The sequence below is a fragment of the Monodon monoceros genome, unplaced genomic scaffold, assembly GCF_005190385.1.
Source record: "Monodon monoceros isolate NGI ecotype Baffin Bay Population unplaced genomic scaffold, NGI_Narwhal_1 Super_Scaffold_16, whole genome shotgun sequence".
Taxonomy (NCBI): Eukaryota; Metazoa; Chordata; class Mammalia; order Artiodactyla; family Monodontidae; genus Monodon; species Monodon monoceros.
Window position 1 is genome coordinate 19,161,303 of NW_021703772.1, and position 18,347 is coordinate 19,179,649.

General features: G+C 51.3%; 1 protein-coding gene across 5 annotated transcripts; it reads left to right on the forward strand.

Moving 5' to 3' along the window:
- The first annotated feature begins 23 nt into the window (after positions 1-23).
- ZNF142 (zinc finger protein 142) lies at positions 24-17,671 on the forward strand. Of its 5 annotated transcripts, none has more exons than XM_029224571.1 (11): positions 24-75; positions 342-497; positions 609-726; positions 2,040-2,353; positions 5,124-5,723; positions 6,805-6,969; positions 7,888-8,712; positions 10,879-11,056; positions 11,799-14,712; positions 15,349-15,454; positions 17,131-17,671. In XM_029224571.1, exons 4-11 carry the CDS (start codon positions 2,074-2,076, stop codon positions 17,598-17,600), a joined length of 5,538 nt encoding a protein of 1,845 aa, XP_029080404.1. In that variant the 5' UTR covers positions 24-75; positions 342-497; positions 609-726; positions 2,040-2,073; the 3' UTR covers positions 17,601-17,671. The 5 variants fall into 5 exon arrangements, with proteins under 5 accessions (XP_029080404.1, XP_029080408.1, XP_029080406.1 ...); XM_029224573.1 differs by having other exon boundaries at positions 52-75; positions 311-497; XM_029224575.1 differs by lacking the exon at positions 609-726.
- Positions 17,672-18,347: the final 676 nt, after the last annotated feature.

Below are 18,347 nucleotides of genomic sequence, written 5' to 3' on the forward strand. Positions count from 1 at the left end.
AAAGGAGTCACGGGAGGCGACTCTAGCCGCTGGTCGACCATAGAGGTGAGGCTCCCGCCCGCGCAGGGCCGGGAGGTAAGCGAGCGGCAGCGGGGCGGGAATTAGTAGGGAGTGCGGGTGGAGCAGGCCGGAGGCAAAAGTTTCTCGAGCACCAGGGTGAGGGGTGGGCCTGGGCGGTGGGAGCGCTCGGGATAAGTGCTGGAGGGAGCACGGCGACGAGCGAGGCCCCGGCGCATCACATCAGCCGCCCCGGTGCCTCGGTCGCGTCACTGCCCTAGACCGCGCCCGGTTACCCGCTGCCTCTCCTTAGGACCATAAGCATGACGATGCTCCATCCTAAGCCTTGCAGGTTACAAAACGGCTTTCTCATTTGCTGGCACTTGTGATTCCCGCTCCCGCCCAACGATGTGGACGCTGTCTGTCATCGCCTCCACTTTAAAGATAGAAAAGCTGAGGCCCCGAGAAGCGAGGGGACTGTATCTGTCCAAGGCCACGCGGTGAGTCAGAGCCCACAGGAAAGTGGAAACCGGGTGCCTTGGTCCCCAGGCTGGATCTCATCCTTTTCCCAGGCCTTCTCTCTGCCTTAATTTGTCCTTTCTCTTTCTCAGTACCCGTGCCCCAAGGATAAGCTCATTTCTTCTCTTGTGCCCACCTATGTCCCACCTCACTCCGCCTTCCAGCGGCTCAATCTAGACGACACCGCGTCCTCCTTGGCTCCCCTCTAAGGCAAGTATACTGCCCGAGCTGGAAGACTCCCGAGAGCAGCGATGATAAGTGGAGGCTGTGGTTTCCAGAGAATCCTCTGAGGGCGGAAGTGCCCTGCCCTGCCACCTTCCGAATTTCCGTGATCTGAGGCTTTGAGTTGCCGAATTCTCAGCTGCAACCTGATTTCCTAGCCCTAGGCCACTACTCGACCTCCATGACTCAATTTCATGAAATGATTACTGTCATTCTTATTAATTCCTAGTTATTTAGCTTAGACTAATTTTAGCCGTGTATAACAAGATATGCAATTTACTTGATATTCATCTCTCAGTTGTGTTCCAGTGTTCAATGTGAGGCCATAGTCAATTTGTTAGAAATTTCTCCAGGTGTGTTAACTTGTAAGGCATCACTGATTTGATATCTTAGTAGAAGCCTAAATTTGCTTTGATGCATTTCTGTGTCTGGAGTTCTTCACTAGAATTCCCTTATTTGTCTGACTTGTATAGACTGTTGTGGTTCAGTGAAGTGATAACATCAATAAACTCCACTCAGAAAGCTCCAAGTCTAGGGAGGGAGACTGATAGGTAAATGACGGTGCAGTGTGACACAGTTTCTGACAGAGCTATGTACAATGTGCCATTAGGACCTCAGAGAGAGAAACTTAGATGAAAGGTGTCCGGAAGCCATCCTAGTGGAAGTGACATTTGTGTAGATTCTTAAAGGATAGTTAGGAGTTGGTTAGCCAGACAAGAGAGATGGCAAAGGGGAGAAGGCCCATCAGGCCGAGAGAGGGATGTGTAAGGTTATCGAAGCAGAAGAGAATGTGGTGAGTCTGGGGAATGGCAAATCAATGACAAGTTGAATCATCAGAGCTCTTTCGCGGAGAGAGGTGGAAGGTGAATCTGGAGAGGTCAGCAGGGGCCGGATCATGAAGGAAGGGCTTTGAGCTAAGGAATAGTGAGCTCATAAAATGTTAAGAGGGGAGGGGACCTCTGAGATCCCTTGGTCCCACCCAATTTTATTGCAGGTAAGAGAACTGAGACCCAGATTGCTTAGTAATTTGTCCAACATCACTTAGCTCCAAGAAACAGTCTTTAATATATTGGCTACAACTTCTTGTCTCTTTCCTATTTTGATCCCTATTAACATGTTTATGCTTTTTGTTCTAAACATTGTCATAAAAAGAAAATTTCTAGGTTAATTACGTATGGCATGCTGCCATGCACGGAAATGCCTAATTGGGCAGGCACTGGGCTGTGCACCCACACCAAGTGGGAAGAAAGTGAGAGATCTAATTATATGTTGTTTGGTTTTTCTTCTGGTTGGATTATCAGCACGTAAGAGGACATAGCACACAAGTTGGTGGTGATGACAGACCCTGTGTTGGACTCACAGCCAGCCAACAGCACTGGGGAGATGGATGGACTGTGCCCTGAGCTATTGCTGATCCCCCGACCTCTCTCTAACCGTGGACTCCTAGAGCCTGTCCAGAGCCCCTGTCCTTCTGGGAACCCTCCACCTTTGCCTGCTGACCCAGGCTGCCTGCTGGTAGAAACCACAGCAACTGAAGAGGACACAGAGAACATGGAGATCATTGTGGAAGCAGTAGCTGGAAACCTGTCCCCAGGTGCTCCTGGAGAGGCCCCAGGTACCAACACAGTTGCTAGCAGGCCAGTGAGACAAGCAACCCTGAGTTTTTGTCTGTGCTGTGTTTGATCGTTGTATATAAATATGATGAAGACACAAGGTAGCATCCTATTTTTATACTTAGAGATGTTGTAATTTGATTTGCAGTTGGTGAATGTTGATTGAAGTCTGGCGAGGTGGTGCACAACTTGTACCAAGCTCTTGGCAGTCTATCCCTGCGAGGGCTTCACGTCTGCTAGGCGGTAATCCAGAAGGGGAAGACCTTTCTGACACCTCTGCCCAGTCCTTACTCCTATAGTCCTCAAGGATTCTTTTCTCCATGTTGACCCTCCCACCCAGGAACTGCAGCCAGGGATTAGGCAAAAGGCCCAGCCTCTCTCCACCACCCAGGGCTTGGCAGGGCTTCCTAGCAGTATTTCCCTGCTCTAGTTTCTTGCGGATAACATACTTAAATCACCCAAGGCATGCCGTTAAGAGTGGGAGTTGAATAATTTATATTTACGTTAGAAGAAAGAGTCCTCCCTTTAATCTTCCCACATCTCAACTTCTTATTTTTAGGTAACTTCCCTGTTTTGTAACTGTCGTCTTCCAGCTACAGTTGTACCATTTTTCCTTGGTAGTGTACAAAGAATACTGGGAAAGATTAGCTAGTTTGATTGTATAATATTTCTAAACTTTGATGTGGTGAAAGAAATAATAAATAAAAAGGAACCTGGAAAAAACATTTGCAATATATAAAACATTTGCAATATATAAGAAAGAGTTAATATCTTTAAAATTCAAAGAGCTCCACAATAAGAAAAAGAAACAGTATTTTTTTAGAAAGGGAGAAAAGAAATCTATGTGCAATTTACTAAAGAAGAAATGAAAATAGTTAATAACCATAAGTATATTTAATCTCACTAACACACAAATTCCAGTTTAACTATAAGATGCCATTATTGTTTCTCAACTTTGGCAGAAATTAAGCAATTTTTATAAAACTAGTGTTGGTGAGGCTATGGGGGAAACAGACACTATCTTATAGTTTATAGAGTATAAATTAGCATAAGTTTTTGAAAGTCAATTTATCCATGAAACAAATTTTAAAAGACATGTACTCTGACCTAGTAGTTCCACTTCTAGGGATCTGTCCTATAGAAAGAGTCACACACATGCACAAGGATGCAGGAATAAGGATGTGTAGGGCAGCTTTATTTGTAATGGTTGGAAACAACCCAGATATCTATTAGTAAGAGCAAAATTTCATTTTGATTTACCCGTGCTCTGAAGTACCATGAACTGGACCAAAAAAATTAGGTAGATCTAAATGTCCTACTCATAGATAAAAATATCCTTGATATATAGCAAGTGAAAATAATTTTTTAAAATGCAAATATCCGGGGCTTCCCTGGTAGCACAGTGGTTAAGAATCCGCCTGCCATTGCAGGGGACACAGGTTCGAGCCCTGGTCTGGGAAGATCCCATGTGCTGCGGAGCAACTAAGCCCGTGTGCCACAACTACTGAGCCTGCGCTCTAGAGTCCGGGAGCCACAACTACTGAAGCCTGTGCACCTAGAACCCATGCTCTGCAACAAGAGAAGCCACTGCAATAAGAAGCCCGCCCGCCGCAACTAGAGAAAGCCCACGCACAGCAACGAAGACCCAAAGCCAAAAATAAATAAGTAAATAAACTTAAAAAAAAAGCAAATTGCCAAAAAATGACCCCAACAGGTCTGAAAGGATATAGACCAAACTATGTGTGTGAGGGTGGGAGGTGGTTATTCTTTATATAGTTCTGTTGTTGCACTGAATTTTTATTTAAACAAAAAAATAATAAAGAGAAAAAGAAACACCAGAATAAATGTAGGGCAAACCTGGGCTCCACCATTAACAGGCATGGTGGCCTTAACCTTGCAGCATCCCAGGTCCCTCTTCTCATAGGGCAGTTGGAGGACCAAGCAAAAGTGTTTCCTAAGCCTTTCTTTGTCAAGGTCCTGCCAGTTGCTTAAGAAATGGCAGCAAGTGGAGCAACTAGACCCATGCGCCACAATTCCTGAGCCTGCGCTGTAGAGCCTGCAAGCCACAACTACTGAGGCCCACGCGCCTGGAGCCTGTGTTCCGCAACAAGAGAAGCCACCACAATGAGAAGCCCACATACCGCAACAAAGAGTGGCCCCCGCTTGCTGCAACTAGAGAAAGCCCGAGCGCAGCAACGAAGACCCAATGCAGGCAAAAATAAATAAATAAATTGATTTAAAAAATAAAAATTATCAAAAAAAAAAAAAAGAAACGGCAGCAATTCTTATGAATGTGATCTGGCTCATCTCAGAAAGGATGTCCTCCATTTTATGAATTACTGTGCCTTTGAAAATCTCTTCACAGAATATAAAACAACGCTTTGTCATGTATATTGCAGATATTTTCCTCAGATTGTCATTTTCTTCTTTTGGAAGCTTCTGATTTTTTATTTGGGCAGAACATATTGCCTTTTCTTAATGCTTTCTGGATTTGGTTAATACGTGTTACATTCATTTCACAAATATTTATGAAGTACCTACTTTGTGCCAAGTATTGTGCAAGATACTGGGAATCCAAACACACGTGCAAGATAGACCATCTTTGACCTTAGGGGGCTTTGAAAATCAGACTTAAGGTGTAGAATCAGACTTAAGTCCATCTCCATTCCACGAATGTTAAAAGGTTCACCTACATTTTCTACTGGTAACTAACTCCTCTGAGTCTTGTTCCGTCTGATTCTGTGCCTTTCTCTGTCGGTCCTCTGCCTGCAGGTGTCCTGGTAAAGGTGGTGGAGGTGTACTTCTGTGAGCGCTGTGAGCAGAGCTTCGCAGAGCCCACTCTGCTGTCCCTGCACCAGTGCCCTGAGACCGTTATACAGCCTGTGCAGGGCCTCGCTAGCCCCCCCTGCTCTGTAGAGCTGCCCCCCAGCAACCTCACTCTCCCTGGCCCTCTGCAGGGCCAGAGCCCACCAGATAGCCCCCTGCCATGCCCTGTGTGTAGACAGGAGTTTGCCCAGCCCCAGGCCCTGAAGAGCCACTTCAAGATTCACCGGGGCACTCCAGACGCCTTCTCCTGCCCAGAGTCTGGCTGTGTGTTCTCTGCTCAAGATCGCAAGGGTCTACAGCACCACCTGAGGCAGACCCACAGAGCGCTTCCCGTGCCCTGTTCTTTCCGGGGCTGCCCCCTGCTCTTCGGGAGCCAGCAGGGCATGGAGCTGCACCGGCAGGCCCATTACCCTTTCCACTGCAACCACTGCAGCTTCGTGGGCTCCAACATCAAACTCTTCCGGCAGCATCAGCGGAGTCACGGGGCCGGGACACAGGGAGAACTGTCTGCTGTTCAGGGTCTTCCATCGCAGGAGCTGCTGCCAGGTATGAGGCCAAGGACCCAGCAGTATCCTGCCTGGATTGCAGCTGCAATTGGTCTGTAGCAGAGGCAGTTGTTACTAATGCCATGAATGTAAGCCTGAATTGAAGAGAATCTGGGGTAGTGGCTCAGGAGGACGGGATTATCGGCTGACGTGGGAAGGCATCTAGACACCCTGGACCAGGCAGAAAATATGGGACAAAGAGAAGTCTTTGTCCATGACAACGAATGAAGTTTGGCTTGAGCTACACTGTGGCCTTGAAGTTACTTAACCAATGTCTCTTCTGATGCATTTCAGAACTTTCTGAGGGCAAAAGCTAAACTGCCCATCAGTGGCTGTAGCCATTGGTAGAATGCCTGTAGACTCCCTGTTAGAGCAAGTGGGATTGGGCAGGAGAAGCTGGGGTTATTTTAAAAAGAAACCCTCAAGGGAGGTGGTGCTTCAATGATTCTTATTCCTCTTGGTCTCAGAAAGAGTGTGGGGTGAGCAGAGGAGCAGGAGGAAATAGAGAAACCAGGCCAGGAGAGGCCAGGGTTCTGATGAGAGAATTTGGCTCGCTAAGACTGATTTGTGCTCTGGTACAAAGAGAAGATTCCTCTTTCCTGGGAAAAAGTCATACATCTTTGCCTTACTGAGGCAGCTGCCTCTAACTGAGGGAGAGAAGGAATGGATTTGAGAGCACAGGATGTGATCCTGAATTGCTGAGTTGGGTTTCTCAGTAGAAGTTTAGAGGTCAGGGATGTTCGCCCACACTGAGCCACCAGCCATTAACCCTGGGGACCTGAGCCAGGGAAGTACAGTCTAGTCCACCCATTCTCTACCTCTCTGCCCCCTCCCCCCACTGCAGTGACCTCAAAGATCTTGCCTTCAAGGGGTCGAGGTTGGTGTTATCTGAGGTTTGATTTACTTCAGACTGGAGCATCACTGACAGCTTAGCTCCTGGTCTTCCTATCCCTGTCTTGTGTGGGAGTAAATTAATATACTTAGAACCCCGGATTCCCTTATGCTAAATGGTGGGAGGTGAGAAGTACAGGCACTCAGCCCTGCATTGGCTCCTCTAGTCATCAAACTCTTTGCATCTTCAGCTCTCAGAGTGTCCCCAGGAGAGGGAGAGCCTTCAGAGGAAGTAGGAGCACCCTTGCCTGGGCAGGAGTCAGCTGAAGAGGAGGACGTAGAGGAAGAAGAGGACAGTGGCAGCCAGAACTCCCAGAAAGCCCTGGAGAAAGGCCAGGGGGCTCAGCGGTTGGAGGGTAATGATGTGATGGGGCTTGAACCTCTTGGTGGTGGGGAGGAACGGACTGTGGGGGGCGTGGTATTGAGGCTCTGGGGTTTAGTTTTCTGAGTTTTGGTTCAGATCCTTCCGTTCCTAACATTCCACTTTGACATGTCTAGTGGGAAAGTGATAAATGGGCACAGACCCTGGTGACACAGGGTAAGAGTAAATAGAGTTTGCTCTCGGGGCTGGTTTTCCCCAGGCAGAAAGCTCTTTTGTGAGGAGGGGGAGGGTGATATTCATAGTATGAAGATGCCAGGGGTTTTTGACTGGCAGCCTGTCTTGTCTGACATGGAGCCCCCTAAGGTTGTTTTTCTGAATCCTTGCTTCCCAGTTTACCATCTGAGGAGAGCAGCATTTGAAACCCATCCCACAGGGAGCATATTTACCCGTCAGGTGACCAGGAAGGACCTGATTATATTTATTATCAGCTCTCTATGCCCCCAGGGTTCAGAAGTAGGAGTACTTTACCTTCTCTTCCCTCTGCTCACTCCCTGTGGGGTTCTTTTCCTTCCAGCCAACCCTACTGATTCTTCCGCCTGCCCTCCGGGTCAAGGACAGGAAGAACAAGAATGCTCCATCAAGATTCTTCTTTTGAGCCTTTCTAAATAGAAGCTCAAGAATAGTGGGTGGCGGGGTGAAGCACTTCTTAAAGGTCACAGCAAGGTCAGAGAAGTCCTTGTGATTTTGTTTCTCTAAATACTTGAAGGACTTCTCTCTTCTTTGAGGCTACAAAGTTTGAGATGCTATTGTTTGGTTTCTTAGAAAGAAAGGAACAAGGCCATGCACGCATGCATAATTTGTCTGGGCAAATTGTGGTTCTCCCATTAACTGGCCAGCCCCTGACCTATCGAAGAATCTCACTCTTAACCCTCCCTGCCTCTCCCTCTCCCAGGCGCTGTGGCTTCTGGCACCGAGTCCCTCTTCAAGACCCACATGTGTCCAGAATGCAAGCGCTGCTTCAAGAAGCGGACCCATCTGGTGGAGCACCTACACCTCCACTTCCCAGACCCCAGTCTCCAGTGCCCCAACTGCCAAAAGTTCTTCACCAGTAAGAGCAAGCTCAAGACCCACCTGCTGCGGGAGCTGGGCCAAAAGGCCCACCGCTGCCCACTGTGCCACTACAGTGCAGTGGAGAGGAATGCCCTCAACCGCCACATGGCCAGCATGCATGAGGATATTTCCAACTTCTACTCAGATACCTATGCCTGTCCTGTCTGCCGGGAGGAGTTCCGCCTCAGCCAGGCCCTTAAGGAGCACCTCAAGAGCCACACCGCAGCAGCTGCGGCCGAGCCGCTGCCCCTTCGCTGCTTTCAGGAGGGCTGTAGCTACACGGCACCCGACCGCAAGGCCTTCGTAAAGCATCTGAAGGAGACCCACGGTGTGCGGGCCGTGGAGTGCCGCCATCACTCGTGTCCCATGCTCTTCGCCACAGCAGAAGCCATGGAGGCCCACCACAAAAGCCACTATGCCTTCCACTGCCCCCACTGTGACTTCGCCTGCTCCAACAAGCACCTGTTCCGTAAACATAAGAAGCAGGGCCACCCTGGCAGTGAAGAGCTGCGCTGCACCTTCTGCCCCTTTGCCACCTTCAACCCGGTGGCCTACCAGGACCATGTGGGCAAGATGCATGCTCACGAAAAGATCCATCAGTGCCCTGAGTGCAGCTTTGCTACCGCCCACAAGAGGGTGCTTATCCGCCACATGCTGCTGCATACCGGTGAGATGGCTTCCACCCTTCCAACAGTGTAATAGTGGTGGTGATGGCAAACGGGAGCGTTTACTGTGTGCCAGACACCCGGAGGGCTTTGCGTACATTGCGTAGGACTCATCTGACCTAGTGTTCCTAGAGATAAATCTAGTATTTGCAGTTTACAAATAAGCCTTGAGTGTCACTCAGCTAGTAAAGTGGCCGGGCTAGGATTTGCGGCATGTGGGATCTTTTTAGTTGAGGCATATGAGATCTTTTAGTTGCTGGATGCGGGATCTAGTTCCCTGACCAGGGATTGAATCCAGGCCCCCTGCAGGGAGTGCAGAGTCTTAACTGGACCACCAGGGGAGTCCCGTGCCTCACCTTTAAAGCCCTGTCAGGTTCTGCCCACCCCTAATCAGGCATGGGTGGGTCAACACCCAGCCTGTTAAAGCAAAGAAACCCAGACCAGGACAGATACCTCCCTTTGCAGTTCAAGTTTTGTGATGTGCTGTGAGAGATAGCCGGTGAGGGAACGGAGCCATCCATATATATTATAGCCTTGAAAGCCGTGACACTGAAACATGATCACGTCTGGTGACCTGAAAGTTGCAGGGTTTTCAACTCAGGCTCTTAATTGGTTACCAGCATTACTGATGCTTTGAGTAAAAACCAAACCAGGCTTCCTGCTATAGCATCTTCCCATTTGTGATCTCTATGTAAGCATTGGTGGATTGACAAGACACTAAAAAATCTCATCAAAGATTCTTTAGTTTGGGAGGACAGTTTTTAGGCAGCTTGTGGCAAAGCCATTGTTGTTTCCATTAAACAGTTCATTTCTATACAGGCTTTAGTCACAAAATCTCATTTTTCTGAGGCTTCTTAAAACCTCACATCTATACAGGCATACTTTTTTTTTATTGCACTTCATTGTTCTTAGCAGATACTGTGTTTTATTCTAAGTCGAAGGTTTGTGGCAACCCTGCATTGTCAGGTGATAGTTAACATTTTTTAGCAATAAAGTATTTTTTAATTAAGGTATGTACACTGTTTTGTTAGAATGTTATTGCACACTTAATAGACTACCGTGCAACGTGTGAATATAACTTTTACGTGTACTAGGAAACCAAAAAATTTGTGGGACTCGCTTTCTTGCGATATTTGCTTTATCGTGGTGGTCTGGAACTGAACCCACCATCTCTCTGAGGTATGCTTGTGTAGTGCTTTATAGTTTTTTCATATATATTACCTCATTTAATCCATAATAACGATCTTGTAAGAAAGGCAGGTAAAGATGAGAAACGGTGAACACTTAAATGGCCTGTTTCAGGATCACACAGCTGGTATCAGAAGCAGAGCCAGAACACCACGTTGCTTGCCTTTCACCATAAGGAGAGGGGCTGAGTGGGTGGGCAGGGATAACAGGGAATGGTCCTGAAAGAACATGGCCCCAGCCTCACCTCTTAGCGCTAGGTCTCGACCAACGTACAGGGACAGCTTGTCATTGAGCCCTTTAATCTTCAGATCAGCCATGTGAGGTCAGTATTTTTGTTGCCCCCTTTTTGGAGACCAGGAAACTGAGACTTAGAGGAGTTAAGTGACCTGCCCGAGGACACACAGTAGTAAACTGGGATTTGAACCACTGCCTACTAGCTCTATGGTTTCTCTGTGCCTCAGCTTCTTCCTCTGTAAAATGGGGTAATAAAGGGCAGTTGTGAGGATTCAGTAAGAGAAGGCATTTTTATAAAGTGCTCAGAAAGGTGCCTGGCACGTAGTGAGCACAGTATAAATGTCGGCTATTAATATATTTATTACTGTGTTGGACTCCGGAGTCAGAGTTGTTAACCACTGTGTTGTATTGCCTAATTTTTTCTCCTCCTCTTCCACAAAACTGGAACGAATTGGGCTAAGTGGAGCAGTTGGCCACTAGTGCCAGTAAGCTGTATAACAAATCCAGAGTGGACTTTGAAGCTACTTTTGGAAAGCTAGGTCTTCACTTTCCCCCTACCTTCCTTGGTGTCAGGGTGGAAGAGTGGTCGTCCCAGAGGGCTGTGAGGCAGCATTGACTTTTGCGAATAGCACCTCAGCTTCCACTCCTGCTGGGCATCAGGGCGAGCCTGCCGGGGAGGACGGTCTGTCGCTCCCTCGGTCTGTGTCTGACTTGTGTTCTCTCCCCGCTCACCCCCATCCCCACAGGCGAGAAGCCACACAAGTGTGAGCTGTGTGACTTCACGTGTCGAGACGTGAGCTACCTGTCCAAGCACATGCTGACCCACTCTAACACCAAGGATTACATGTGCACCGAATGCGGCTACGTCACCAAGTGGAAGCACTACCTCAGCGTGCACATGCGGAAACACGCGGGCGACCTCAGGTATGAGCACACGCGTGCCTCCCTCCCTAACCCAATGACCTGGAGCTAAGCTAGCCGCCTCTCAAAGTCAGCTTCTGGCCCCATGTCTCTTCTGGCCCCAGAGAGACTCCTCCGCACGGCCCTCTGCTCCTGTCATCTCAGCTCCGCTGCCTCTAGCTGACCTCTGCCTGTGGCCTAGTGTGCACTGTGTGAGCTCTCTGGGCTCAGGGAAGGGGGTGTAGACCCAGAGTAGAGGCCCAGAGACTAAGGTGTCATTTGAGTTCTGAGTCCAGTCCTGGTGAATTAGATGGGCTACGCCTGTGGCTCCAATCCTGGCCACGTCCAAATCCAGGCAAGTTCCCCTCTGACCTGTGGGCACAGCTGGCTAGGGGGTTTCTCCGTGGCTTTCACGTCTCCGTGGGGGAGTGGGATCTAGGCACAGAAACCTGCCCCGTGGGGCTGTAGCCATGTCAGCTCCTCAGAAGTCCACAGAGGTTGACTGATTCATGATACCCTCCCTTTAGGAAGCAATGTAGAGTAGGAGGTAGAACACAAGCCCTGAAGCTAGACCATCTGCCCTTCACTTCCTTTGTAACTCGAGGCAAGTTACTAACTTCTGTACCTTAGTCTCCTCACTAAGACGATTAAATTCGATGAGGCATGTACAACACTGAGTGTAGAGCTTGGCCCATAGTAGGTATTTATACAGTTTCTGGTAGTTGCTGTGATTAATTTATGATTGTGATTTTTCCCTCCTCACCAGATACCAGTGCAACCAGTGCTCCTATCGCTGCCACCGGGCTGATCAGCTGAGCAGCCACAAGCTGCGGCACCAGGGCAAGTCCCTGATGTGCGAGGTGTGCGCCTTCGCTTGCAAGCGGAAGTACGAGCTGCAGAAGCACATGGCTTCCCAGCACCACCCCGGCACGGCCGCCCCACTCTACCCCTGCCGCTATTGCAGCTACCAGAGCCGCCACAAGCAGGCCCTGCTGAGCCATGAGAACTGCAAGCACACCCGCCTCCGAGAGTTCCACTGTGCCCTCTGCGACTATCGCACCTTCAGCAACACCGCCCTCTTCTTCCACAAGCGCAAAGCCCACGGCTACGTGCCCGGGGACCAGGTCTGGCAGCTTCGCCGTGCCAGCCGGGAGCCAGAGGGAGCCGGGCAGTGCCCAACACCCCCACCAGACTCAGAGCCCTCAAGTCAGCTGTCTGCCCAGCCTGAGGGGCCGGACCATGACCCAGGGACGGTGGTGGACCCCGGCTTGGATCAGGCCCCGCCAGAGACCAGTGAGGAGGACAGTGCTGGGAAACAGGACGGCGGTGAGGTTCCCCAGGGGCATGACCTAGTTGGCAGCCCCAGTCCGGCGGAGGTAGATGAGGGAGGCTGCACGCTACACCTAGAGGCGCTGGGAGTGGAGCTGGAGCCTGTGGGCAACCCGCCCCTTGAGGAGATCACCGAAACAGCTCCTGTGGAGTTCAGGGCCCTGGATCCCTCAGGGCCTCTGAGACTGGAAGGGCCAGATGGAACTTTGACAGAGCTGTCTACCTTTGAAGGTGCTGGAACTTCCGGCTTGGGTGCCGAAGAGTCCATTCTGGAAAAGCCAGTCTCTGAGCCCCCTATAAATCCCCCTTCCTCAGAGGAGCCCCCTAACAGCTGGGTGGGAACCTTCAAGGCAAATCCACCCACTGAGACAGCACCCCTGCCCCAGTTCCCTGAATCAGAGTCATTACTCAAGGCCCTAAGGAGGCAGGACAAAGAACAGGCAGAGGCGCTGGTGCTGGAGGGGCGGGTTCAGATGGTAGTGATACAGGGAGAGGGGCGGGCTTTCCGCTGCCCACACTGCCCTTTCATCACCCGCCGGGAGAAGGCCCTGAATCTGCACTCCAGGACTGGGTGCCAGGGCCACCGAGAGCCCCTCCTCTGCCCTGAGTGTGGAGCCAGCTTCAAGCAACAGCGTGGCCTTAGCACCCATCTGCTGAAGAAGTGCCCTGTTCTCCTCAGAAAGAACAAGGGCTTGCCCAGACCAGCTTCACCCATCCCTCTGCATCCTCGGCCCCCGGGCACGCCGGCCTCAGAGGATGCAGCAGGTGGGAAGCCCCCACCTGCACCATTAGAAGTAGAGATCATGCTCCCAAAAGATGCTCCTTCCAAGCTTCCTGGGGAGCCAGAAAACATAGAGGAGCCTGTTGCCACACTCTCTGGCTCCACAGTCCCTCCTGCAGAAGACTCCTCGCCCACAGAGGCCCCTGAGAAGTTCCACTTCGAGCAGGGCAAGTTTCACTGCAACTCATGCATGTTCCTTTGCTCTCGGCTTTCCTCCATCACCTCTCACGTGGCTGAAGGCTGCCGGGGCGGACGTGGCGGGGGAGGAAAGCGAGGCGCCTCCCAGACCCAGCCTATTGTGTCCCTGCTGAGCAGCAGGGACTCTGCTCCCCTGAGCAGTGGGAGTGCAGAGCGCAGCCCTGGTGATGGGGATGCAGCTCTGGTTCCAAAGCAGAAGGGGGCTCGCTTCTCCTGCCCCACGTGTCCCTTTAGCTGCCAGCAGGAACGGGCCCTGAGGACTCACCAGGCCCGGGGCTGCCCCCTTGAGCAGTCTGGAGAGCTGCGCTGTGGCCTCTGCCCATTCACCGCTCCTGCTGCTGCTGCCCTGAGGCTCCACCAGAAGCGGAGGCACCCCGCCGCAGCCCATGGCCCCCGGCCCCCTCTTCAGTGTGGGGACTGCGGCTTCACCTGTAAACAGAGCCGGTGCCTACAGCAGCACCGGCGGCTGAAGCATGAGGGGGTGAAGCCACATCAGTGTCCTTTCTGTGACTTTTCCACCACCAGACGGTACCGGTTAGAGGCTCACCAGTCCCGACACACGGGTGTTGGCCGCATCCCCTGCAGCTCCTGTCCCCAGACATTTGGTACCAACTCAAAACTGCGCTTGCATCGGTTGAGGGTACACGACAAAACACCCACCCACTTCTGTCCACTCTGTGACTATAGTGGCTACCTTCGCCATGACATCACTCGCCACGTTAACAGTTGCCACCAGGGCACCCCAGCCTTTGCCTGCCCCCAGTGTGAGGCCCAGTTCAGCTCCGAGACAGCACTCAAGCAGCATGCTCTGCGCCGGCATCCCGAGCCTACGCCCCCTGTCCCTGGCTCTCCCACAGAGGCCACTGAGGGCCCACTGCACTGCTCCCGCTGTGGGCTGCTGTGCCCCAGCCCTGCCAGCCTGCGAGGGCACACCCGGAAACAGCACCCACGGCTCGAATGTGGGGCCTGTCAGGAGGCCTTCCCCAGCCGGCCGGCATTGGACGAGCACCGAAGGCAGCAGCATTTCAGCCACCGCTGCCAGCTCTGTGACTTTGCTGCCCGGGAACGGGTGGGCCTGGTGAAGCACTACTTGGAACAGCACGAGGAGACTTCAGCAGCGGCGTCCTCAGCTGGGGATGCTGGCCAGCCCCCTCTGCGCTGCCCTTTTTGTGACTTTGCGTGCCGCCATCAGCTGGTGCTAGATCACCACGTGAAAGGGCACGGGGGCACCCGGCTCTACAAGTGCACTGACTGTGCTTACAGCACCAAGAACCGGCAAAAGATCACCTGGCACAGCCGCGTCCACACTGGGGAAAAGCCCTACCGCTGTCACCTCTGTCCCTATGCCTGTGCTGACCCCTCTCGCCTCAAGGTAAGGTCAGGGGCTAGGGGGTCTGGGAATGGAAGGAATGCAGGCTGCAGAGTTAAACTACCTGGGTTCTTTAATCCTGACTCTTCTGAAAATTAGCTCTGTGACTTTGGTCAAGTCCCTTAACTTCTCCAAACCTCAGATCCTCATCTGTGAAGAGGGGATAATACTTCATAGGGTTGCTACAGAGATAAAATTCCATAATACATGCTTGGCATGTGATAAAGGCGTATAATAGGTTATAGATAACCTAGGTGATAACAGCTGACATTTACTGAGTACTTACACTGTATGTCGGACACTAATTTTAATCCTTTCAAAAATATGAGATATACTTTTACTGTTTCCCATTTTCCAGATTAATAAACTGAGAATTAGGGGTAAGGTTGCCCAAAGACACAGCTGATAAGTGGCAGAGGTGAGATAGGGCAGACCTGGGGTCAGCCGAATGGGTTAGGGTTGCGTCAGAGTGACTGGCCTTGGAGACCTCATTGGCAGTGGGGGAGAATGGGTAGGATCGGTGCAGGGAACCGGATTATCTGCCAACAGTTTCTCTGCCTGCTTGCTCTATTTCCACATCCAGTGAGTACCAAAGGGTACACATTTTCTGGGTGTACTCTTTGCTCTTCCCTCCTCCAGTACCATATGCGGATTCACAAGGAGGAGCGGAAGTATCTGTGCCCTGACTGTGGCTACAAGTGCAAGTGGGTCAACCAGCTCAAGTACCACATGACCAAGCACACAGGTGAGTCTGCATGGTTTTGACAGGCCTGAGGGGTTCCCCTGTGCCCTAGCACACCCAGCCTCCCTGAGGTGGTGTATGTCCTTACTCAGATTCGGGGTGCACAGCTGTATTCACATCAAGGGTAGTAGGTAGACTGAAAAGCCAGAAGAGCTTCCCAACCCACTGAAAGCCTATCAGAATCAGGACAGAGGTGAACCTGAGAGTCTGGACATGTGTACTTTGCGAAAGCTTCGCGGGGTATTATGGCACAAGGTCACCCACCTCCGGTTGAGGACCTCCAACTCAAACATGAGTGACTGAGCAGGTCTGCCTGGTCCCTACAGAGACAGGATGGAACTATCATGAGTGAGGAGGAGAAAGTAGAGGGTTCAGCTGTTGTTTGTTTGTTTGTTTATTTATTTATTTTGGCTGAGTTGGGTCTTTATTGCTGCGCACAGGCTTTCTCTAGTTGCAGCGAGCAGCGGCTACTCTTCGTTGCGGTGCGAGGGCTTCTCATTGTGGTGGCTTCTCGTCTTGCGGAGCACGGGCTCTAGGCGTGGGCTCAGAAGTTGTGGCTTATGGGCTCCAGAGCGCAGGCTCAGTAGTTGTGGCGCATGGGCTTAGTTGCTCCACGGCATGTGGGATCTTCCCAGACCAGGGCTTGAACCTGTGTCCCCTGCATTGGCAGGGGGATTTTTAACCACTGTGCCACCAGGGAAGTCCCTCACCTGTTTTTTTTTGTTTTGTTTTTTTTTAAAGAATCAGAGGCCCCATACAGTATTATCAAGATGACTGTGGGCTTTTTTTTTTTTTTTTAAGAAGTTGTTGGGGGTAGGAGTTTATTAATTAATTTATTTATTTTTGCTGTGTTGGGTCTTCGTTTCTGTGCAAGGGCTTTCTCTAGTTGTGGCAAGCGGGGGCCACTCTTCATTGCGGTGTGCGGGCCTCTTACTATCGTGGCCTCTCTTGTTGTGGAGCACAGGTTCCAGATGTGCAGGCTCAGTAGTTGTGGCTCACGGGCCTAGTTGCTCCGCGGCATGTGGGATCCTTCCAGACCAGGGCTCGAACCCGTGTCCCCTGCATTAGCAGGCAGATTCTCAACCACTGCGCCACCAGGGAAGCCCCCCTCACCTGTTTTAACTTGTCCTTTATTTTTCTCCTGGGTACAGTCCATGAACCACAGGTTCTCAGAGAAGGGTTAATGATGGTGTGCCTGTGATTGTTGCATATGGCCCCCGCCAACTAAAGAAATTAACCAGATGCATTTCAAGGCCCTCTGCCTCTACCCCTTCTTTTGCCTCTCCCGCTTCCCTCTTAAGCATTTTCTTTTACTTCTTGTGTTGAACAAGGGATCCATTTCAGTGGATTCCCAGTTCCATGAGTACTCCATGACCAAAAAGGGGTGGGAGTTCCCCATGTAGAAACCCTGTCATATTTGAGTATTTATTGCTGTCAGTTGGCTACTTAGGGGTCCAGTTAGTTACTGGCATCTATCGAGCACCCACTGTATACAAGGGGCTATGTTGAGAATAGGACACACCAATGTCAGACAGGATTGGAACATTCCAAAGACATGGTCCTTAGGTTGCTGCTTGTGTTCCTTATGTCCCAGGATCACAGTGACTCCTCTGGTCCACTGATCCCTGTTCCACCTCCTTCCATGGTGATGTGTTCCCTGTCCTTGCCCTGTCCTACAGGACTGAAGCCATACCAGTGTCCCGAGTGTGAGTACTGCACGAACAGGGCCGACGCACTGCGCGTGCACCAGGAGACGCGGCACCGGGAAGCACGGGCCTTCATGTGTGAGCAGTGCGGCAAGGCCTTCAAGACACGCTTCCTGCTGCGCACCCACCTCCGCAAGCACAGCGAGGCCAAGCCCTACGTGTGCAACGTGTGCCACCGTGCTTTCCGCTGGGCCGCCGGCCTGCGCCATCATGCCCTCACCCACACCGACCGCCACCCTTTCTTCTGCCGCCTCTGCAGCTACAAGGCCAAGCAGAAATTTCAGGTGGTCAAGCACGTGCGCAGGCACCACCCTGACCAGGCTGACCCAAACCAAGGCGTGGGCAAGGACCCCACCACGCCCACGGTGCACCTACATGACGTGCAGTTGGAGGATCCCGGCCCCCCTGCTCCTGCTGCTCCCCCCACTGGACCTGAGGGCTGAGGGCCTCCCCCACCTCCCGACAAGAAGAGGGTGTGGGCCCAGGTGTGCAGACTGGACCCAGAGCTAGCCTGAGGAGCTCAGGGCCAGAGGAAAGGCTTGGCTTCAGGGTGTCAGAGAGGCTGGAACCCTCCTGGGAATCTGGCTGTAGTACTTGGAAGTTGATATAAAAGAGAGACCTGGACCACAGATTGACTTCTGTTGAGGCACATTGTGTTTTTAACCCGTGAGTTCCTAATGTCTTCACCATCACTCCACCAGAGTCCCTGGCTATAAGATCGTGGCTTACCCATTTCATCTTCTCTTTCCTTCTTACTACGTCAAGTCCTATTTTCTTTCAGCATCCTCAGAACAGTTGTATCTAACCGCATGTGCTGTTGTGCCCACTGCTCTATAAAGCATGGTTAAATGATTAGTAGCTTATATAGACTCGTCCAAGTCCCTGACTTAACACTGCCAGGCTGTCATCTCAGTCTGCCCTGCCCCCTCTCAGGCCTCTGTCTCTCCTTTGTCTCCTTCCATCTTCACTGAGCGATTGATTCTGAAACGCCCAGGTCTGCCTTCTGTCTGTTCTCAAGCCTGAATCAGCCCTTGCCCTGCGCCCTATTTCTGAGTCCCTTTGTCTACCTGTAGAGGGAGGATTGCCACCCACTAAGCCTCCTCGTGGAAGCAGCTTTAATTCGGCACCATCCTGACTGGCTCAGCTGCTGCACTAGAGTTAAAGCACAAGGATAGGGTGAAAGACAGACA